The sequence below is a fragment of the Diachasmimorpha longicaudata genome, chromosome 12 (genome assembly GCF_034640455.1).
Source record: "Diachasmimorpha longicaudata isolate KC_UGA_2023 chromosome 12, iyDiaLong2, whole genome shotgun sequence".
In the NCBI taxonomy this organism is placed as follows: domain Eukaryota; kingdom Metazoa; phylum Arthropoda; class Insecta; order Hymenoptera; family Braconidae; genus Diachasmimorpha; species Diachasmimorpha longicaudata.
The window spans coordinates 4,367,929-4,386,656 of NC_087236.1; the positions used below are offsets into that span (position 1 = coordinate 4,367,929).

The window sequence follows — 18,728 nt, forward strand, 5'->3', positions numbered from 1 at the left end:
TTTCCCGAAGCTTTTCTTATCATTAAAAAAATCGTAATTAGAAGTAGGAATCAGAATTAATTTCTGAATCAAAAATTAATGAATCAAAATTTTTTAACAGACAAAATATTCTCTAACGTATAATTCAAATCAAATCATTTAATTAAATAAAAATTCATTATTTTAATTATTAAAACTGTAAGAAACGTGAATCAATATGAGACTGAAATCGTCTTAATCCCCCAAAAATAATAAAATTAATAGCTATTGTTAATTGGTGACGATTGGTACTGTTAATAATTATTATTTTGGACCATTCAGGTTTTCCAAAATTTAATCAAGTCGTTTTTGGAGTAAAATCTATCTGAATAGCAACTTTCATTATAATCTCATTTTTGCGTTGATGTATGACAGAACTACCTTAAGGCTCCATAAAATCCTCAATTTTCACTTTTATGTGACAATAAAACTAACATTGGATAAAATTCAGACGTGAAGAATCCAAAGTAAAGTCGATCAATTCACTTGATTCAGCAACTCCAACAAAGTACTTCTCCTAGGCATTATTTTATACATTTTTCAGTTATCTTTTTACGTTTATCGTTAATGGCTTTTAACTCCGGAGAATGAAGAGGGAACTCGAAGTATTTTGCTACTCGTAAAACTTGCCATTGGCAGTCCACTATTGCTAAGAAAACTTGAGCTAAGTAATAGCGAATTGAAAAGTGAATAGCGAAGCTTCTACATGTTCAGAGATGTGTTGTATTGATTGAACCACCACGGGGTATGCTTGGGGTCCTACTTAGGAAAGCACCTACATAAGTGCACATCTCTAAAGTCGAAATACCTCGAAAGTCATAAGACAAATTTTCCAAATTTTCTTCTGAAAAATACTAGTCAACTGTCGAGGGTGTTTTACCCTGGATTCAATTTTTATCGGACGTCCATCCTGTTACTTGTGTTATGGTCACTGTCAACTGTCACGATATCTTCCTCGTTCCCGAATTTTCCCTTCTCGGTACAAAAATACACATAAATTTGATTTATTTATTTTTTGGCATGAGTAAGATTTACTTCAGGGTTCAGCCGTTTCTCTGAGTCTGCGGTTAATGTGGCTGAACATGCACTCAGAGAAATTTCACCGGTAATTTCAATTACAGTGGAATTAAACAAAATAACTGCAGTAACAATAAAAATTTGAATACTAAATTCTAGTTCAACTGGCAAAGTTACTGTTACTGTCGAAATAAAATGAAATTTCGAGAGCAAATGAGTACTAATTATAGGACCAATCTAAAATTTTCTCAATTTTCCTGAATTTGCAATCTGCTATGAATATCCCGCGTTAAATTCCATTGAATTTTCCATAAAATCGGAAATTTTATAATTTTTAAATCGCATTCAATCCCACCATTTCCCAAACTCAAGAATGTATTTCCTACAATGTTGTAGTTTTCTATTATTTTATTCTAGACAGTTTTTTTTTCGGAAAAAAATTGAATTCACAGTTCCAAAATGTTCTAAAATTTCCGTGGAATACGATACGATAAAAAATTCCGGAAATTCCGTCAAAAATTGTTACCACCATTACAAATATTTCTTTAACAATTTCCTCAACTGAAAATAAAGTCCTGAAAATCAGTGACAGTAAACGAGTGTGTATACCTGAAAATCTGACCTTTCTTCCCTCTGCAAATGTCAATCTTCTCCTCGCAATGTAAGCCCTCCCATGGATTGATCCTCTATCAAAAGTCCATCCCGTATTTGTTATATTACAATCACCATCAACATCCTCACTTGTTCCTCGATTAAAAATTACCTTTCACAGGACTACCACCAATGCAAAATTTCAATAAATTTTATTCTTCATTAGTACTTCACTCAGACCCCTTCATCATCTTTCTATGCCCAGTAATTTATTTAAACTTTTCAAACTGTAACTACACTAGTGACGGAGTAAATACTAGAATAAATAGCAGAGCGACGCGAACGAACCGCACGTGAGACGCGCGAAACGCGACTGAGGTGAACGCGCCAGTCGGATCGCCCACTACATCCTTTGAACCTGTATATACCGCATCGACAAGTGGTAGGGGATCAAGTTTAGGGGCTTTTTCGCATGACTCGAATGATCCCGTTTACACAAAATGCATTCAAGAAATTTCGTAATTTCAGAGGATTAAATTCATGAATACGAAATTATTCCAACACTTGAGGACGTTAGATGTATCTCCTCTAGGCATTATTATTATTATTCAAATTATTAGGACCTCCGATTGTTATGAAGTAAATCACAATCGACTCTAAAGGCATTAATTAAGTCTATTACAATTATAACAAAATGAAATATCTATTTATTTATTTATTCTCTTGATTGAATGACTGACTAATTTATATATTTATTCGAACTTCATATAAATAATTGACTAAAAAGGCTAACACTTTTGCCATAAAATGTCAGATATAATTTTCTAGCAGTTTAGACAGATATAAACATTCAGTAAAAATTGCAAAAGGTCCAGTTAAAAATATAGAACGAACTACGTAATTATTACGGAGCCCTTAGCTCTCACTCTGCAATTACGAAATGGTAATTTTTATTGAACTATCTCTCCCCCGCACCCTGGACTCCCCTTTTGTCCAACAAAATCGGAAATGAAGAAGTAAATGTCAGGACATTGATGCATTACATGTAAATGACGTGGTGTTTCTCGCGTGAATAAATAATTTGATAGAATGCAGGAGATGTCAGACTTGTTCGATTCAAAATTATAGTGGTGACACTACGAAAGAGCATCGCTTAGTGGGTGTGAAAAAATGTCTATCTCCAACGGGCCACGCACCATTAACTGCCGGGTCGAATTTTTTACCAAAATAGGTGAAAACAAAGGGCAATAGCATTCCCTTCGGGGTCTTTTACAAACGACTATAAAATTACCGAGTCATTCCGGGGTACACTTGCGTTATCAGCGAGATCGCATTTTACGGTGGTGAAAAGTTTTAGCTGGAATTTCCGGTTCACTGCTGACCAGTTTTTTAGAAATATCTCGAAATCTAGAGAAGATAGAAAAAATTTTGTCAGAACCTTTTTTGTGGAGCTAATTAAGTACTACAATAAATGTAATTACAAAAATTCCGCTATCTCCCTTAGATTCCGAGATATTGCACAGGAACTGGACTGAAAGATAAGTCAACTTATCCATTATTCATTAGGACTAATTCCAGCATTAATTGTTAGCTCTCGAATTTTCTTTCATACAAAGTTTAATTTTTAAATTAAACTATGATTTTTTAAATTTCAATTAAACTATTTAAATTATTTAACTTTAATTTTTAAATTAAACTTTGAAGATTAATTTCCAATTTTTTCATTTAAAATTCATCAAAATGTCGAAAATTGAGTTTAACTCGTCCCGGAGCTTAGTACTTAGTGTTCAAATATTTGCGAAGTTTGCTATGTGCTCAACCTGTATTAACCGTACCCACTAGTGTGCAGGAAATATAAAAGCCGATAACCAAAGTCTTCCCAAAATTCTCATCCGGTACCCACACACTCATGACCCAGTACACCGTAAAGACAGTGCTGGTGCAGTCAACGACTACGGCATTACCGCACGCACGTGAGGATACCTACCAAATGTAGCCACAGGACAGTTGCAAGGGACGAGCACCGAATATCAAAATTTTAATTTAGTTGGAAATTCAATTCGAGAATGATAAGACCTGTGACCCCCGAAACTCGAGGAAGCTTATTTGGATTATCGTGGAGAGCACGGGATAGTGACGTGATAGTATTCAAGCACATTTTTCACGTCTTTTAACCCCTCTCCATTGGTAATTTCGAGATGAATGTGTAATTAACGTGTCCTGCAGTGAGAGAAAAATGGGTGTGAGCGGATTACACAGATAAATAATTTTTCTCTCAGTATGTGAATGAAGAATAAAATTCTCCAGAAGAAGTTCAGCTCATTATTGGGACATGATGGGCTTCTTACCTTCGACAAGGAACTTCTAAATTATTTTTCAACCCTCAACATTCCTGGTACCGCATATTTACGAGATAATACAACAGAAATTCAATACTCACGCGATAAAAAAACCGTAAAGTTGCCATGAAATTGATGATGCTGTGCTTGGCGCCTGCCAGTCTAGCCCCCACACGCCAGAACTTCATAGTTATCAAAGAATATGACGAGCTAATTAATCTAGATTGGCTGTAACACCTCCACCGCTCTGCCGACCTCGTCCAGGGGTCAGGGGGACAGGAGGAGGTTCCTATGCACATCCTGGAGATCAGAATGTTTGTCAAACTTCGGGAAGAAACTGCAACTAGACGCAGCATCCACCGGAAGCCACGATAATGGTAGCGAAAGTCTCGGAAGTTGGGGGTGCGTCATCAGTTGTCTATTATTGAAGTGAATAAATAAATTGTTGGGTATTGTCTACCTGATGTTCACTGGCAGTAATGTCAGACCGATGTTAAGCTCTAATTTTGTTTTTTTTTCTCGGAGTTACTGCCACTATTAACAAGTGACGCCATAACGACAGTTATTTGGCGCCAAGGGAGGTCTGATTGCGGAGATATCATACTCACTTATCCAATTTGATCGAAAAATTCAATCAATTTTTAGAGCTGACAACATCCTGAAATTTTATTTTATTTTATTTCAGAAAATTTCCATCCAGGAATTTTCTAAAATCGATTTTTTCGTTTTTCGCGTTTTTCTCGGCTTCTGGGCCTCCTAGACCTAAAAGGGCCCGGAAAATCTTTTTTGTTGTAAATGTCAATTTACAACGAGAAAGGTCTTTTGACAAAATACTGTAAGCCTGTTGCATCATGAGATAATTAACATTTAAACAATTATTTCCGGAATGCTAAGGGAGATGTGGCTTTCGGAATTTTTCTACTTAAAAATGCTTTTTGACAAATATCTTGTAAACAAATGGGTTTACAACATTTTGTCAAAAAGATTTTTTGTGGGGAATGCAATTTTAAACATTAAATGTCTGATCAGGCAATTACATAAATTATTTAGTTTATTTAATAATCGAGGATTATTGTTCAAGTTTTTGATCTCATCAGATTATTCTTGTATTCTAATAAATCATCCTAATCTTAATAATAATAGGTTTTTATTCACCCCCCCTGCCTGGCCAGGACTAACGTGGGAATCTCCACACATTTTTGCCTTGAGACGCCATCTGTGGGGGGTACTCTAGTGACTCGAAGAAAGAGGCGCGAAAGAGAATTCCTTTTACCAGATTTTAGATGCTCTTTTGACTGGGTCAGTCCCAGTTTGTTTTGAAAACCAACTGTCACTCTATTGTGCTCCAAAAGTATTTGGGTTTCGTTACAAAAATCAAACGAATTAATCTCAATTTCGATTCATGTTGCTACTCTGAGGCAGTAGAATAATTTATCTCCATCTACCAGAGGATCTGAACAAGGATTGTCAGTCAGGGAAGAAAAATAGCTGGAAGATTGTGGATGTATTGCTGTATTTTTCTTTGGGGATTACCATATACTAAAAATGGTTCGTATTTTAATGTGTAAAAGAGTGTCTAACCTCTCACACCCTCTCTGCTAGACAAATCTAACGCTTTCGTGAAATATAAACACGATCTACTCATTTTTTTCCATTAATTAATGTACCATTTTGAGGTTAGAATTCACCAAATTTTTTTGGCGGGAGTCCGAACCCAAAAAGAGAAAACTATTTTTCACATTTTTGTCTCGACATTCAATCGAGTGGTACAGAATCTTTTTTGTAAGAATTCTAGTTCTTTTCTATTTTTTTTCCTCGTAATAATAATTGAGGCTTTAGACTTGAGAAATTGGATGACTGAAAAGTAATGAGGCAAACAAAGGTCAAATTTAATGGAATAATTTACTAAATTTATCAGGAAATGTAATTGAATTTATTCTATTAATGTTTTGGCTAGAATTCATCAGACTCAAATTTTCCGTTTTTCTTTGATAGACAAATAGAACGAGAAAAGAGGAAAAATTTATGCCCCAGAAATTATTTGCACAATTTTTCCTCGTTCTCGATTACTCTAATTCTGTAACGAATAAAAAAAATTCATCCACTCAGGATTGCACATCAGCGTCAGCCCTGAGTAGTCCCTGTGATCCAACAATAGAACGTCACTTCAGAGGTCACAAGAAAGCCATAACAAACCTGACCTTTCACCCAGATGAACGTCAAGTGGCGACAGCAAGTCTGGACAACACATTCATGGTGTACACCTTCTCATCCTCAATGAGAGCGAATCGTTTCATATCCCACAAGGACGCTGTCCAGGATGTCGACTATGCCCCCTCTGGGGAGGTGATTGCCACAGCTTCCAAGGACAGAACAGTCAGAATTTGGGTGCCAACAGTCAGGGGAGAGTCGCTGGACTTCAGAGCTCATACTGGAGCAGTGAAATCCGTTCGATTCAGTGGAGATGGCCAGAACCTGGTGACAGCGTCTGAGGATAAAATCGTCAAACTGTGGGTCGTCTGCAGGAGGCGATTCCTCAAGTCCTTCGTTGGACACACGAACTGGGTCCACTGCGCCAGATTCTCCCCCGATGACAGACTGATAGTGTCTTGTAGCGATGACAAAACCATCAAATTGTGGGACATTGCTAGTGGAATGTGCGTTAGGACCATTACAGAGCTGAAAGATCCAGCTCTTGATGTACAATTCCACCCCAGTGGAATTGGCATTGGGGCTGGAAATGCCGGGGGATGTGTCAGGTTTTATGATCTGAGGACTGGAGAATTGCATCAGCATTACACTGCTCATACGGGGGCTGTTAATAAAGTGAAATTCCATCCGAATGGGAATTTCATACTCACCGCCTCGGAGGACGCCTCGATGAAGGTAACATCATTATGTTAACGGGGATATTTTCTAAATATTCGTGGGGAAGAGCGAGGCAACACCGTTTTTGAATTTTTATAAACAAAATTTGACATTCTCCGTTTTTTTTTATATTAAATCAGTTGCGAAGTGGTAAAACGAAATAAGTCTCCTTTCAGTATCAATTAGATTCTGATTAATATCTCGAAATCTAAGGAAGATAGCAAAATTTTTATCGTAACCTATTTTGTGGAGCAGATTGAGTTCTACAACAAATGTAGTAATGAAAATTTTGCTATCTGCCATTGGTCCGATGATGTTGATGAAAGATTCCGCCGAGAGATAAGTCAACTTATCTGAATTTATCACTTCGTTACGGAAATAGTCAATAGAAAAAATAATTCTTTACATAAAACTAAAAAGAACAAATATAAGAAGTTTCTTCAGTTGTTTCGTAATGATATGAGTGTCAAAGAATTAATTTTTTAATTGAATAGGCCAAAATTATGATAATTAAAGTCGTTTTAGAATTCTTCAACTAAATCCACGGGATTTCACTAAGAAAAAATCAAGAATACAATAGATCTACGGTCTAATTTCACTGGTATAATGGCTCTAAATACTTGTTGTGACCACAAAAGTCACATCATGCCTCGAAATTGCCCAATGCGACCCTTAGATTTCTGAAAAATGACTTATGATCCATTTTCTGAAATGAAATCTGTCTTTAGGTTCTAGATTTACTCGAGGGCCGTCCAATTTACACCCTGAAAGCTCACTGTGGAGGTGTTCGAGCCATTGGTTTCTCCCAAACAGGAGAATTGTTTGCTTCTGGTGGTGCTGACCAACAACTATTGGTCTGGAAGTCAAATTTCGATACATACGCACCACCGAGGGCCAAGAGGGCTCTCTATCCAGACACTGCACGATTAAACTTAGAATCCCAAATTAAAGCTCTGCAGATTGACACTCATCAAGACTCTTCGGGATCTTACGTGGACGCTAGAGAAAATGTGGAAGAGAGTGGAGAGGATGAAGAGAAAGAAGAATTGGAGGTGAGTTAATTGTTAAAATTTTCGAATTAGTTTTCAACGATGGAAATTCCTTGAATTTTGTCCTATTTATTTACGATTTTTTATTCTTCCAACTCCAAGTTAAAACTATGAGAAGGGTTCGACACTCTTCTAATTATATTTCTCCACTAATTGATAGAAAAATTTTTTTTTGGGAAAAAAAGGAGTAGAAGGAAATAAATAATCAAAAGAGTACAATTAGAATCAACTCCCAACATTTTTTAAAGAAGAATTCCAAGAGAATAATTCGTGTAGAGGATGAAATAACCATTGAATTAAACCAATTGATTAATTGATTTAATTAATTCACGCGCCCGTACTCGAATGTCAGGAGAATCCCAAAATAATTTCAAAGTCATTGCATTCATCTCAGTATGTAACAGAATTGGGGGATGTAAATGTGGAAATGGCGAGAGGAAGAAGCTGTTTTGGTCCAATTGCAGAGATTCCAGGTGAGAGATATCCCGTAGAAGTGATAGATCTGCGAAATTCATGGCCACAGCATCAAGGGAGGGCCGGGCAACCCCCGCCCTCTAGAATTAATCGAAATCGCCTTGTCAAGTCTCATTCAACCAACAGCCTCGAACAACTTCTCAGTAATCAAGTGGAGGCTCTGAGGAACACAATGGTCATCCTCGAGAAACGGCTCACGAATGTTGAGGAGAGGCTCAAAAACTAGATTAAGTATCAACATCACAATTTTTTATTTAATTTTTCGCATGTACTTTATTTATTGCTTATCGCGCTCCTGAATTTTTCATTCAGGCTTTTAATTATTAAGAAGTGAGAAAACGTAACTGTGAATTACGATAAATTTTTGTCAAATTTAGGAGTTAAGTATTGATAATTAATTCGAAGTGATGAGCTAGTTAATGGATGAGGGAAATTAAACAGAATTTTCGCTCTGCGTTTTTCGCTTTTGAAGATAATTGTATTGTTGTTGGCACTATGTGATGTGATTCTTCCATTTTATCACTTTTTTAGTGAATGACAATGAATTATTTATGATGAACTGGTCAATCAATTACTTAATGGTGTGTCTGGCGATGATTTTGTTAATCAAGTTACCATATTCCCTTTTGGAAATGTAAATTTATTCAGTTCGTCAGGGTGCCATCTACTATTTATCGACAGTGATACATTATACTCGATTATTAATCAATAAATTTTCAGTTTTATACAAAATAAACGAGTAAAAAAATAGGAAATACATGATATTACTGCCATTTTCTTCGATATTTTTTTAATCGAAGAACGTGAGACATGGCTGAATTTGATGGGACATTGGGAAAGCAACTGGAGTTAACTTTTGGCTCCAATGAAGGATGTGGATTTACCAGTTTTCTTGATGTACTCGAGGATCTCTTCGGAGGGGAGAGACGATGTAACGAAGACTTTCTTTCCTTCCAAATCAATTTTTACATCTTCAATACCTGCGAACAATAGCTCAATTAATCCACCTCTTTCTCATAAGAAGTAATTCCCTTTTAAATTGTTTTCCACGATAATCTCCAGATCTAGTCGACTGCTTTAATTCTTTCTCTCCCCACAAACAATAATCATTATATTGTTTAAATAATATTTTACACGTAGATATATTTACTTTAACTACGATACAAACAAAACGTCTCCTTCGTGTTGAGTAAATGCACTTTGAAGTCAGTGAATTATAATGTTGCCATCGAATCAGAAGTTCAAATGATAATTTGATGAAAAAATTAGCTTACAATCAACAAACGAGGGGACACTTAACGAGATATTCTGCCTTCTATATTTTTCAATGTTGCAGATCGATGGAAATTGCAGAATAATTTATCATTATATTTTCTTCTCGTGGAGTCCCCCAAATGAAATATTTCAACTCACCAGCTTTATTTCCTAAAACTCGTTTGACCGCCCCCGAGCAGCCTTCACAGGTCATTTCCACACTGAACTCGTGAATCTGTTGATGATTAAGAAAATAAACAAATAAGGTAGATGCCAGGATAGATAGAGAATAACGAGGTAAAATGCAGATTGACAATTATTAATTTACTTTAGTTGCCATAGTGACACTGTCGAGATGCTCTGCAGATGGATGATAATTACACGTAAGCGGTGGATACCCAATTGACTCGTTTTATTGTACGTGGAGCTACCTCATTTCGTTTATCAATTTCTCCCCGACATTTTTTAAAGAAAAAAAAATATCTCTCCGGACTGTGGTGACATCTGCAGGGGCTCGCTGTTTAGTGAATGGAGAGGCGGAAAACAGCTGATTCGGTTTGAAAGAGGCTCTCGTCGCAGAGGGCGGTCTCTGGTCAACCTTAAGGTATGTCACATGACAATACCATTCAAAAGTTAAGGCACGTGAATTTGGAGGAATTTTTTTTAATTATTTGGGGCCAGGATTTTTGGTCAAATCAAAAATTGAGTACAATCGATATAGTTAAGGGCTGTCTTTCAGGGGGTTAACGAAAAAGTAATTTTTTTTTTCATATCGTTATGAAATAATTGTTTAATGCTCGTAAAAAAATTAGTTTTGGAGCTCAAGTCATGCTATTACCCTTCCATAATTCAAAAACTACAACTAAAACTACTGTTCTCCATTTGTATCAAAATAATTAATGTCATAATGAGTGTAAAAAAGTGATTTTTGGCTTCGCAACTCTTCAAAGAATTTTTTTCACGAATTAAAAACATTATTTTTACTTTTAATGTGTCGGAAAGTTACGTTTTCAACACAACGTGACGGGAACAAACGTTTCAATGATGTTTTCAGTACAAAAAATTGAAGAAGGAGATGATTTTCATACCGAGCATTTGGCGATACTTCATTTATTTATTTATTTAGACTCAAAAACGATAATCCATGTGAGTTTTTATGAGTGAAAGCACTCAAAAATTCGAGGCGTAAGGGTAGAGCCCCTTTAAGTCCCAATCAGGACTCAATTCTCAATAAATACGCAAAAGTGCAGGTGAAGTGTAACGGAATTTAAGTTGGTTCGCATTTATTATGAAATGTGGCAGGTGACAGTCGCAGAAAGTGAAGGGTAACTCAATGAAACGCAGTCGCTCGGGGACTTTTTATTTTTACTTTTCAACATTCATCCCACGATCGTCATCTCCCATGTGGGCCCTGGAGATACGGTTATTGATCCGAGTTGACGGCATGAGAGAATCAATGACACTGCTTAATTAATAATCAATGCTCTCGTTGGAGTTTACAGATAATGGAAAATTATCAGAGGTCTTTATTCATGTGGGAGCTAGGGGAGTGCAACGAGTTGTGGGAGGATTTTTTATTGCAACAAAGTGACCTCCAGAGTCCATTCCACCTCCGATTTGATATAAAAAATCCTGGACTATTGGTCATTGCAATTTTTGTTTGTAAAAATCCCTTTTTTTGTTAATGATTTTTATGAAATCGAACAAAATCATGTTGGGGTTCCCAAGAAAGCCATAAGGTATCACCCAGCAATTTTTTTCAATCCTTGTTTTTTATTTTCCTCGTTGAAAGTGGAGTAACCTTGAAGATTATGGAGCACAACAAACATCAAAGTTGCACGATTTTTTTTCTTAACTCAGAGACCTGAAAAAAATGTTTAAAAAATCGCAGTGATGCAGCAAACTCATTTGTTGTCTTCCCCATTGTTTTCCATTTTTTAATCTGTGCTTTCTTCGGGGAAATAAAATATTGGGAGTTGAAAAGTCAGGAAATTACATGAGATTTCCCTGCGAATTTCTTAAAATTCTCGATTTTTTAACGGCCTGAAGGTGAGAATTTCTCACTTTATTTCATTCTCACAATTCAATATGAATATTTCGTTTTAAATATATTAATAATAATAATCAATAACAATTAATAATACCACCATATTAGTCAAACTACATTTCCCACAATTTTCTTGTTTTCTAATCACTTTCAGTTCTCTCAAAACTTTCAATTTTCAATGTCAGCGACACCAAAAATTCCCGCCAAAATTCACCCAAAATTCATCACATTTCCCCCCTCCACCTACCAACAATAATAATTAATAATAATTAACACCACCAGGCTTTGTGCCGAATTATATTTGCCAAAATTTTCTTGTTATTAATTAATTCTTAGTTCTCCCAAATTTTCCCTCGAAACCTCTCAATTTTCAATGCCAGCGACACCAAAAATTGCCGCCATTTTCCCGGCAAAATTCATTCCCAGTGATTGGCGCATCCCACAATCACCTCAGATCCCACATCTCCTCCCTCATTTACCACCAATAATTAATAACAATTGATAATTTCCCAGTATCCTCCGTTACAATTTAATTGGCCGGTGTTTTGGCACGTGACCATACCAACGGAGTGCAGCAACGGTCGTGCTGTCTCGTGCGTGAAATACCCAACACCTGGTGAGTCCTTCAGAGGTGTATTAGTGTTCTGTTGTGAAGCAGAGCAACACCAGTACACAAAAGCCATTGGCAGTCAGTTACTCGTTGCCGATGTGGTATATATGTTGTATCCAGTGAACGGTTTACCGTGCGTTTGTGTACACTGTATCAAGGACTCTCGCGGTCAGTTTTGTTTCGATAATGCTCCGGGATTGTTAGTTTTGTGAAGTGAATTCGAGAGTACGTGATCAACCAGTGACAAAATGGGATTTAAGCTGCATACCTGGTTTCGCCGACGCCGGTGAGTTTGTTTCATTGATTTATCAATTGTTTGCACTTTTTTTCGAGTACTTTTAGTCCTGATAATCGCTCCCTGGACCTCGAAAAATTGGGGGGATTTTCTGATTGTGGGAAGAAAATTGTTGGCCAAGTTCTTTGAGCGGAAATCACACGGAATCGAGGGAAATTCTTGGGTGTTCAGAGGTGATGTTCACCGTTGCTCAGAGCAGTTACGGTTACTTGGAAAAATATCGATCCTGGAGTATTTCAAAACGGGATTGTGAGAGATATAAAATGGATTTTATTCGGAAATATGAACGAGTTTGGGGGTGAGGCATAACAGCGATTCGGTCAACTGTGTCCACGAGATTTTTGTAAATATTTATCGTTCGAGGGGGACTGGGGGTTTGGGGGGTTTTGGTGGCTTACGTGGAGAGAAATATTCAGTAAAAATGATATGGCTTATTCATAATTCCAGGCGGAGAGGAAAATTCAGGGGAAATCATCTGCATGGAGAGACACATTCAGTGGAAATTACCGTAGATGACAAGAAAAAATTAGAGGAAATTCAGTAAAATTTGTCGACTGGTTGGGAAAAGTTACTTGATCCTTTGAGGGAAATTGTCGAACAGTTGGTTAATTTTTATCGAACGACTGGACAACTCTTGCTGAGCAGTTGACGAATTTTACTGATGGATACGATAATTTTTTCGTAATTATGGGAACAAAATTACCAGACGGTGCGGTAATTTCTACTGAATTTTTTGATGGGAAAATATGACTGTTGATGACGGTAATTGAAAAATTATCTCGGAATTTTAATTCATTAATCGGTGTATCGTAATGTGGCAACTGATTGATGAAATTCATCAGATAATAGTTTTAGTCTGGCACTTTTCCTGTGTCAGACTGATAAAGAAAATAATTTCCATTCAGATGTCTTCCTGTTCAAACAAGTATTACATACTTGAAACAGTTTTAAATGAAGATAATTTCCTGGTGAATGAAATTTCGGGTCATTTTTACTGAATTTTTCACTCTAGATGATCCCCTAAACCATAATCTACTTTTTTCACGAGTGTCAAACAATTTTTTCATCACGATGGCACGAAAAATTACTTTTCCGCGCAGTATTATAAAATTCGCACATTACGCAACAAGTTCGCAAAGATTTATTAACGAGTCAGAGTAAGAAAATGAGTAAAAAAAGAATTTTTGAATTACAACAATCAAAAATATATATCCCACTGTTTCCTAGAGAATTCAACAATTTGAAGTGCGTAATCTGACGTTTACTTCATTGACTGCTGTGAAAAAAATTAATTGTAATTTTACGTCGTCTCCATTGGCTCCGGAAAAGCCACAAAATTACTATGTTTAAACATTCTGCCTGAAATTAAAAAAAATTTTAATTTTAAATTGTCAATTTTTCTCAAGTATCTGACCCATCATTACAAAACTGTAAAATCAAAAGATTCTTATTGACTTCATTTGCAAAACTAATTTTTGCTGTCAATGCATAATGAAAACACTGAAAATCTGATTCATTCCACGATTACTCAACCTATTCGGTAATTGTTCCATCAACTTTTTCCTGCAAGTCAATTTTCCCAGTCCCCACCGTATTTTGACAATTTAAGGTATTTTCTTTCTGCAGCTTTTTGTTCATTAGCTATTACATTTCATAGCCAATTTAAGGCGCTAAAGTGAGAAACGTGAAAAACAATTTTTCTATTCTCAGCCGAAGTTATAACATTTCATTTGTGCATTTATTAACTCGACGGGGGGTAGAGGGAGGGGGGAGGTTAGCTACTGATACATTCACCTCGTCGATGCAAAGCAATTTATTTTTGAATATTTTAACAATCATTCGGGGAGGAGGAGGGGATAATTGTAACAACTCATAAACTTCCCGTCACCTGATGGTCATGCGGAGTATTTGCATATTTAATTTCAAGGACCAAATGAAAATCAAATGACTCGTCGAAGGATTTTTCTTAGCAAAGAATAAATTCATTGTTACTGAAGTCCACATTGTATGATACAATGCGCAAAGTGCATTGCGCGGAAAAACCACTCGACTGTGGCTTATACATCACAACTGAAGACTTAATGTCTGCACCTGTTGAAGATCCATTATAGTACACATATACGAGATAATTGTGTAATTAAGGATTCTCATTTGAGAATCATTTCCCTCTTTTTAGAATTTTTAATTAGGATTTACTGGGATTATGTCATTGTGGGGAACGTCCGGGGGGTTTGAAGGATTTTTTAAATCGATGATTTTTGAAGGACGTGAAGGCAGTAGTTTTTGGAACGGTTTTGGGACTGACAAAGTCGAGTTTAATGTGTGGGAAAATTTTATGGGAATATTTTATTTGTTTTTGGGGGAGAGATGGAAAAATTTCAGTGAAATCCTCGGACGTTTAGTAAATTGTTTGATAAGTACAGGAATTTCTGCATTTTTTCGGGGTTTTTCAATATAATAATTACTATTATTTTTGAAATTCCATTGTGTTAAATATATTTAAATATATTTACTCGGGAAACCAGGTTTTGGAAATTATCTTCTATTTTAAAACTTCACGAACACTTTTATAAGTATGAATATATTTTATTATTAGAGGAAGATAGTAAAATTTTTATGGGAACATTGTTTTATGCTCCCTCTGCACTGCAATACAGCTCTTCATAAAAATTCTGTTTTCAATTTTAATATTTTGTTTAAAAACTGATCTTCAAGGGCAATGGACTCATCCTGTGCCGTTACTTTACTATTAATTTTGTAAACTTTTTCCATGAATTACGTGAGAAATCGATGGAGATAGAGAGTCTGAGGTGTAAAAAACAGATAAATTTCGTGCAGAATAAAAAAAAGGACAAGTTTTTTTACCACTGACTTTTGAGAAACCGATGAGAGACGTTTCATCTGATAAAATTTACTCTTATGATGTCTCTGAAACTACTGGGGCATAACGGGCCGATTTTTTTTTAATGATTTAGAATGAAATTTCACTGGAATGACTTGCAGCCTTTGAATCTCGCAAGTACTCATTGTTCCTGAGTCCAGGAGTCAGGTTCAGACTTAATTGGAGAAACAGGAGTCGAGTTGACTTCTGGGTTCTGGGGAGTTTTTTGGTGATGAATATCAGAATTTTTAAGAGGACATTTTTTGTGGAAATGAATTTTTTTTGGAGAAGAAATGTTCATTAAAATTTTATTGTCTCTCACCAATGTCACGTTCTTAAGTAATTAAACTACTGATGCAATTTATTTGTCTCTTTCTCTGGTAATTAGGAAGCAAAATGAGGGTTTTCGAAAATATTCAAGTGGTTTTCACAGTTTTTGAGGTGTAATGGTCTTCAATATGTTCAGTTGAACATCACAACTTTCATTCAATTAGCACTTCATAATAAATGTGACGGAATTTGCAATTAATTTGCCATTTGCACTCCCTGTCGAGGGATTTGGCTCCCGATTTAAAACCGTTACAAACCATTCTAGAAATAAAATCAAAAATTATTCTTAAATATGATAAATTAAATTTTTATCTGGTGACAGACTTCTGTAAATCATTCACGACTCCTTCGGAATAAGTTCCACCTCATTCATAAGACGAAAATATTTTTTAATAATGAAAACTTCATTTTTAAGTTCCCGATTAAGTTTAGTCTCTTCTCCCACTTGACAATTAAATTAATTTTACTAAAAAAAATCCCAAAATCTCTGCTTTTTTTAATAATCAGAAGAGCGTATCGTGTACTCGCTATCTACCTCAGTCACCAGTCACAATATGAATTCCGAAAATTGCCGAGCCGGTGTGGACGGTTAGTCACGTGGCCGTCACGAAAGATACCGAAGTTGTACATTAAATCGGACGTATAAAACTGCCGGTATGACGAGGGGGGGTAAGTGCGGTGGAAAGAGGGGGGGGGGGAGGGAAGAGTGCCTGCCCCCGTGTTACCTCGCCGACGGAGCCGTTATACCTTTCCTCTTTTACCACTTGTCGCCAGTAGTGAGTCGACAGTTCAGCCGAACTGTGTTGTTACAAATCCGTGTTCACTGTATTTACCTGTGTGTTTTTTACTTTTTTTTTTTTTTAAATAATAATAAAACGTCAGACGTCGGATTGAAATAGATTTTTGAAAAAAAAATTGGGGTCAACGAGTGGAATTTTTCATACGTTTATTTAATTTTTTTTTTTGTTTATTCATTATTTACTGAATTAATTGGTGGACTTGGGTTTGACGTTGAGTTGGTGTATTGCGGGAATAAACTGATCGTTGAGATTTGATTTATGGAGATGGTTCGTTCCAACGCGTTCAATGTGAGTAATTGTTTTTTTTTTTACTGGCAATTCTTCATCCGCATCTTTATTTTATATCGGTAAAAAAATAATTGAGGAGAGTTTGATTGTTGTCGGTAAATTAATGGAGAGGAGTCAGGAATTTTTGGGGGATCAATCGATTTTGGGGATTTTTATTGCAAAATTACTGTCACGGAACAGAATTTTAGGGAATTTATTTGATCGTTATTAATGAATCGTTAATTGGATTGTCATTTGCATGGAGATGGTTTCATTAGTGTCATCGTAGAGCAAATATTTGATCTTTACGTCAGTAGAGAACAAAATAATTGAGTGAATTTTTATTGTTGTCGGTAAATCAATGGAGACGATCCAATAATATTTGTAACCTGCTCTCACCAAATGGAATTTTATTCAATCTTATCATTATCAATGAATCATTAACTCAGTCGTAATTTGTACGGAAAATTGTTGATTAGTCTCATCATAGAAAAAATATTTTATCTTTATAACGATGATATCCATCGTCTGTTATCAATCGTGGAATTATCAAGAGTTAAATTGATAGTCTGAAAAAACTATTGATATTGTTTCTCGATTTATTATGATACAGTACAAAGTCGATGACACATGTGGCTCTTCATTATTTTTACGATTGTGTACGCAGTATTTACAAATGAATTTTAGTGATCGAACGATAACGATACTATTGTTGTCGTTTGTTGCCGTTGGGGATCGATTAAGGTCGGTGGGTATATAACAGCGAAACTGATGCAAGTGAGAAGTTGAACAGGTGCATTAAACGGTGAATGAAGGATTACTAGGAGTTACGAAATGTTTGTTCTCGGGGAGATAATATTTTTTCTCATTGAGGAATCAGAAATGAGATATTTATTAAGTGAGAATTATCGATGGGAGTCAACAAATATTGATTATTTATTTTGCACAAGAGATTAACACGTGATCAACTCAATTACTCAGCATCAATCTTAATTGGTTATTTGTAATTATTGATTATTAGTGATTAGACCGAGTTGATTGAGCAAATAAATAATATCTTAAATATTTAACTAATATTGACACAGGGGAATCAATTATTTTCAGGGAATTTTTTAATTTGCGCGAAAATTTGGTTTTCAATTGAAAATTTACATCGAATGACTATCAAAGTTATTAATTATTTAGTTTGTATAGGAGATTAACATAATTAATAATTATCGATGATTGAAATTTTTTTCCCCGCGAATTTTGTCATTCGCGCAGAAATATATCTTTGGAAATTATTTTCTAAATTTTTTCGTAATGACCTAATAATTTATACTGGACTGAAAATTATGAAGAAATATGAATTATAATATTTCTATGTATTCTATGTTGAATGGGGCATTGCTGGGCATTGCTGGGACTTACGAAACATTTCTTCTAAGAAAGATCATTTTTTTCTGTGAGGAATTCGTTTATTAAGTCACTATTATGGATGGGACTTAAAAATGATGAATTATTCGGTTTGTACAGGTGATTAACACGTGATCAATTCAGTGATTGATCAACACCGGTAATTGGTAATTCATATTTAATGATTATTGATGATTTATCGGAGTTGATTGACCGAACAGTCGATATTACAAATATTTAAAGTCAATATTTGAAGGATAAACATTACTTTCACGAAAATTTCTACAATCAATTATCTCATTTATTTCCTTATTATCAATTTTTATTATCTGACCAAGAACTTCTGTGTATCGCGAAATATTTGCCATAGGGGAAATAATTTTTTCATTCGGAGAATTAGTTTAAGTGATAATTATCGATGAAAGTCTGTAGTTATTGGTTATTTACGTTTTTGTATACACGTTTGACACATTTATTGACCATCAATGATAAC

At 35.5% G+C, this 18,728-nt stretch overlaps 4 protein-coding genes across 16 annotated transcripts in view; 2 read left to right on the top strand and 2 right to left on the bottom strand.

Annotated features, from left to right (window-relative positions):
* Positions 1–1,999, bottom strand: part of LOC135167847 (cardioacceleratory peptide receptor-like) — a 36,330-nt gene extending 34,331 nt beyond the window's left edge. For 4 of the 6 annotated variants that reach the window (XM_064131457.1, XM_064131452.1, XM_064131455.1 and 1 more), the window contains exon 1: positions 1,645–1,999. The gene's annotated coding sequence lies outside the window, so the exon portion shown is untranslated. The remainder of the gene's footprint in view (positions 1–1,644) is intronic. The other 2 variants (XM_064131453.1, XM_064131456.1) reach the window with 1 other exon arrangement.
* A 3,261-nt stretch (positions 2,000–5,260) lies between these two features.
* Positions 5,261–9,129, top strand: LOC135167990 (POC1 centriolar protein homolog A-like). 2 transcript variants are annotated; one of them, XM_064131792.1, is made up of 4 exons: positions 5,261–5,513; positions 6,075–6,851; positions 7,562–7,885; positions 8,277–9,129. In XM_064131792.1, exons 1-4 carry the CDS (start codon positions 5,511–5,513, stop codon positions 8,580–8,582), a joined length of 1,410 nt encoding a protein of 469 aa, XP_063987862.1. In that variant the 5' UTR covers positions 5,261–5,510; the 3' UTR covers positions 8,583–9,129. The 2 variants fall into 2 exon arrangements, with proteins under 2 accessions (XP_063987862.1, XP_063987863.1); XM_064131793.1 differs by having other exon boundaries at positions 8,347–8,518.
* A 65-nt stretch (positions 9,130–9,194) lies between these two features.
* Positions 9,195–10,098, bottom strand: LOC135167994 (copper transport protein ATOX1). The gene is made up of 3 exons (XM_064131797.1): positions 9,939–10,098; positions 9,770–9,845; positions 9,195–9,336 (listed from the first exon to the last, which is right to left on the bottom strand). The coding sequence occupies exons 1-3, from the start codon at positions 9,948–9,950 to the stop codon at positions 9,206–9,208; spliced, it is 219 nt and encodes a 72-aa protein (XP_063987867.1). The 5' UTR covers positions 9,951–10,098; the 3' UTR covers positions 9,195–9,205.
* A 2,074-nt stretch (positions 10,099–12,172) lies between these two features.
* Positions 12,173–18,728, top strand: part of LOC135167983 (cordon-bleu protein-like 1) — a 56,708-nt gene continuing 50,152 nt past the window's right edge. For 3 of the 7 annotated variants that reach the window (XM_064131756.1, XM_064131754.1, XM_064131757.1), the window contains exon 1: positions 16,536–16,861. Coding sequence is in view for 4 of the 7 variants with exons in the window: in XM_064131751.1 (XP_063987821.1) it covers positions 12,516–12,553 (38 nt within the window). In the remaining 3 variants the exon portion in view is untranslated. Of the gene's footprint in view, positions 12,554–16,535; positions 16,862–18,728 lie in introns of those variants that run through there. The other 4 variants (XM_064131751.1, XM_064131758.1, XM_064131753.1 and 1 more) reach the window with 4 other exon arrangements.

Excerpts from the sequence above, each read along its gene's own strand:
- LOC135167990 (XM_064131792.1), top strand. Across the intron at positions 6,852-7,561 it reads CGGAGGACGCCTCGATGAAG|GTTCTAGATTTACTCGAGGG; the intron begins GTAACATCATTA and ends ATCTGTCTTTAG. Across the intron at positions 7,886-8,276 it reads AAGAGAAAGAAGAATTGGAG|TATGTAACAGAATTGGGGGA; the intron begins GTGAGTTAATTG and ends CATTCATCTCAG.
- LOC135167994 (XM_064131797.1), bottom strand. Across the intron at positions 9,337-9,769 it reads AGTTTTAGGAAATAAAGCTG|GTATTGAAGATGTAAAAATT; the intron begins GTGAGTTGAAAT and ends TATTGTTCGCAG.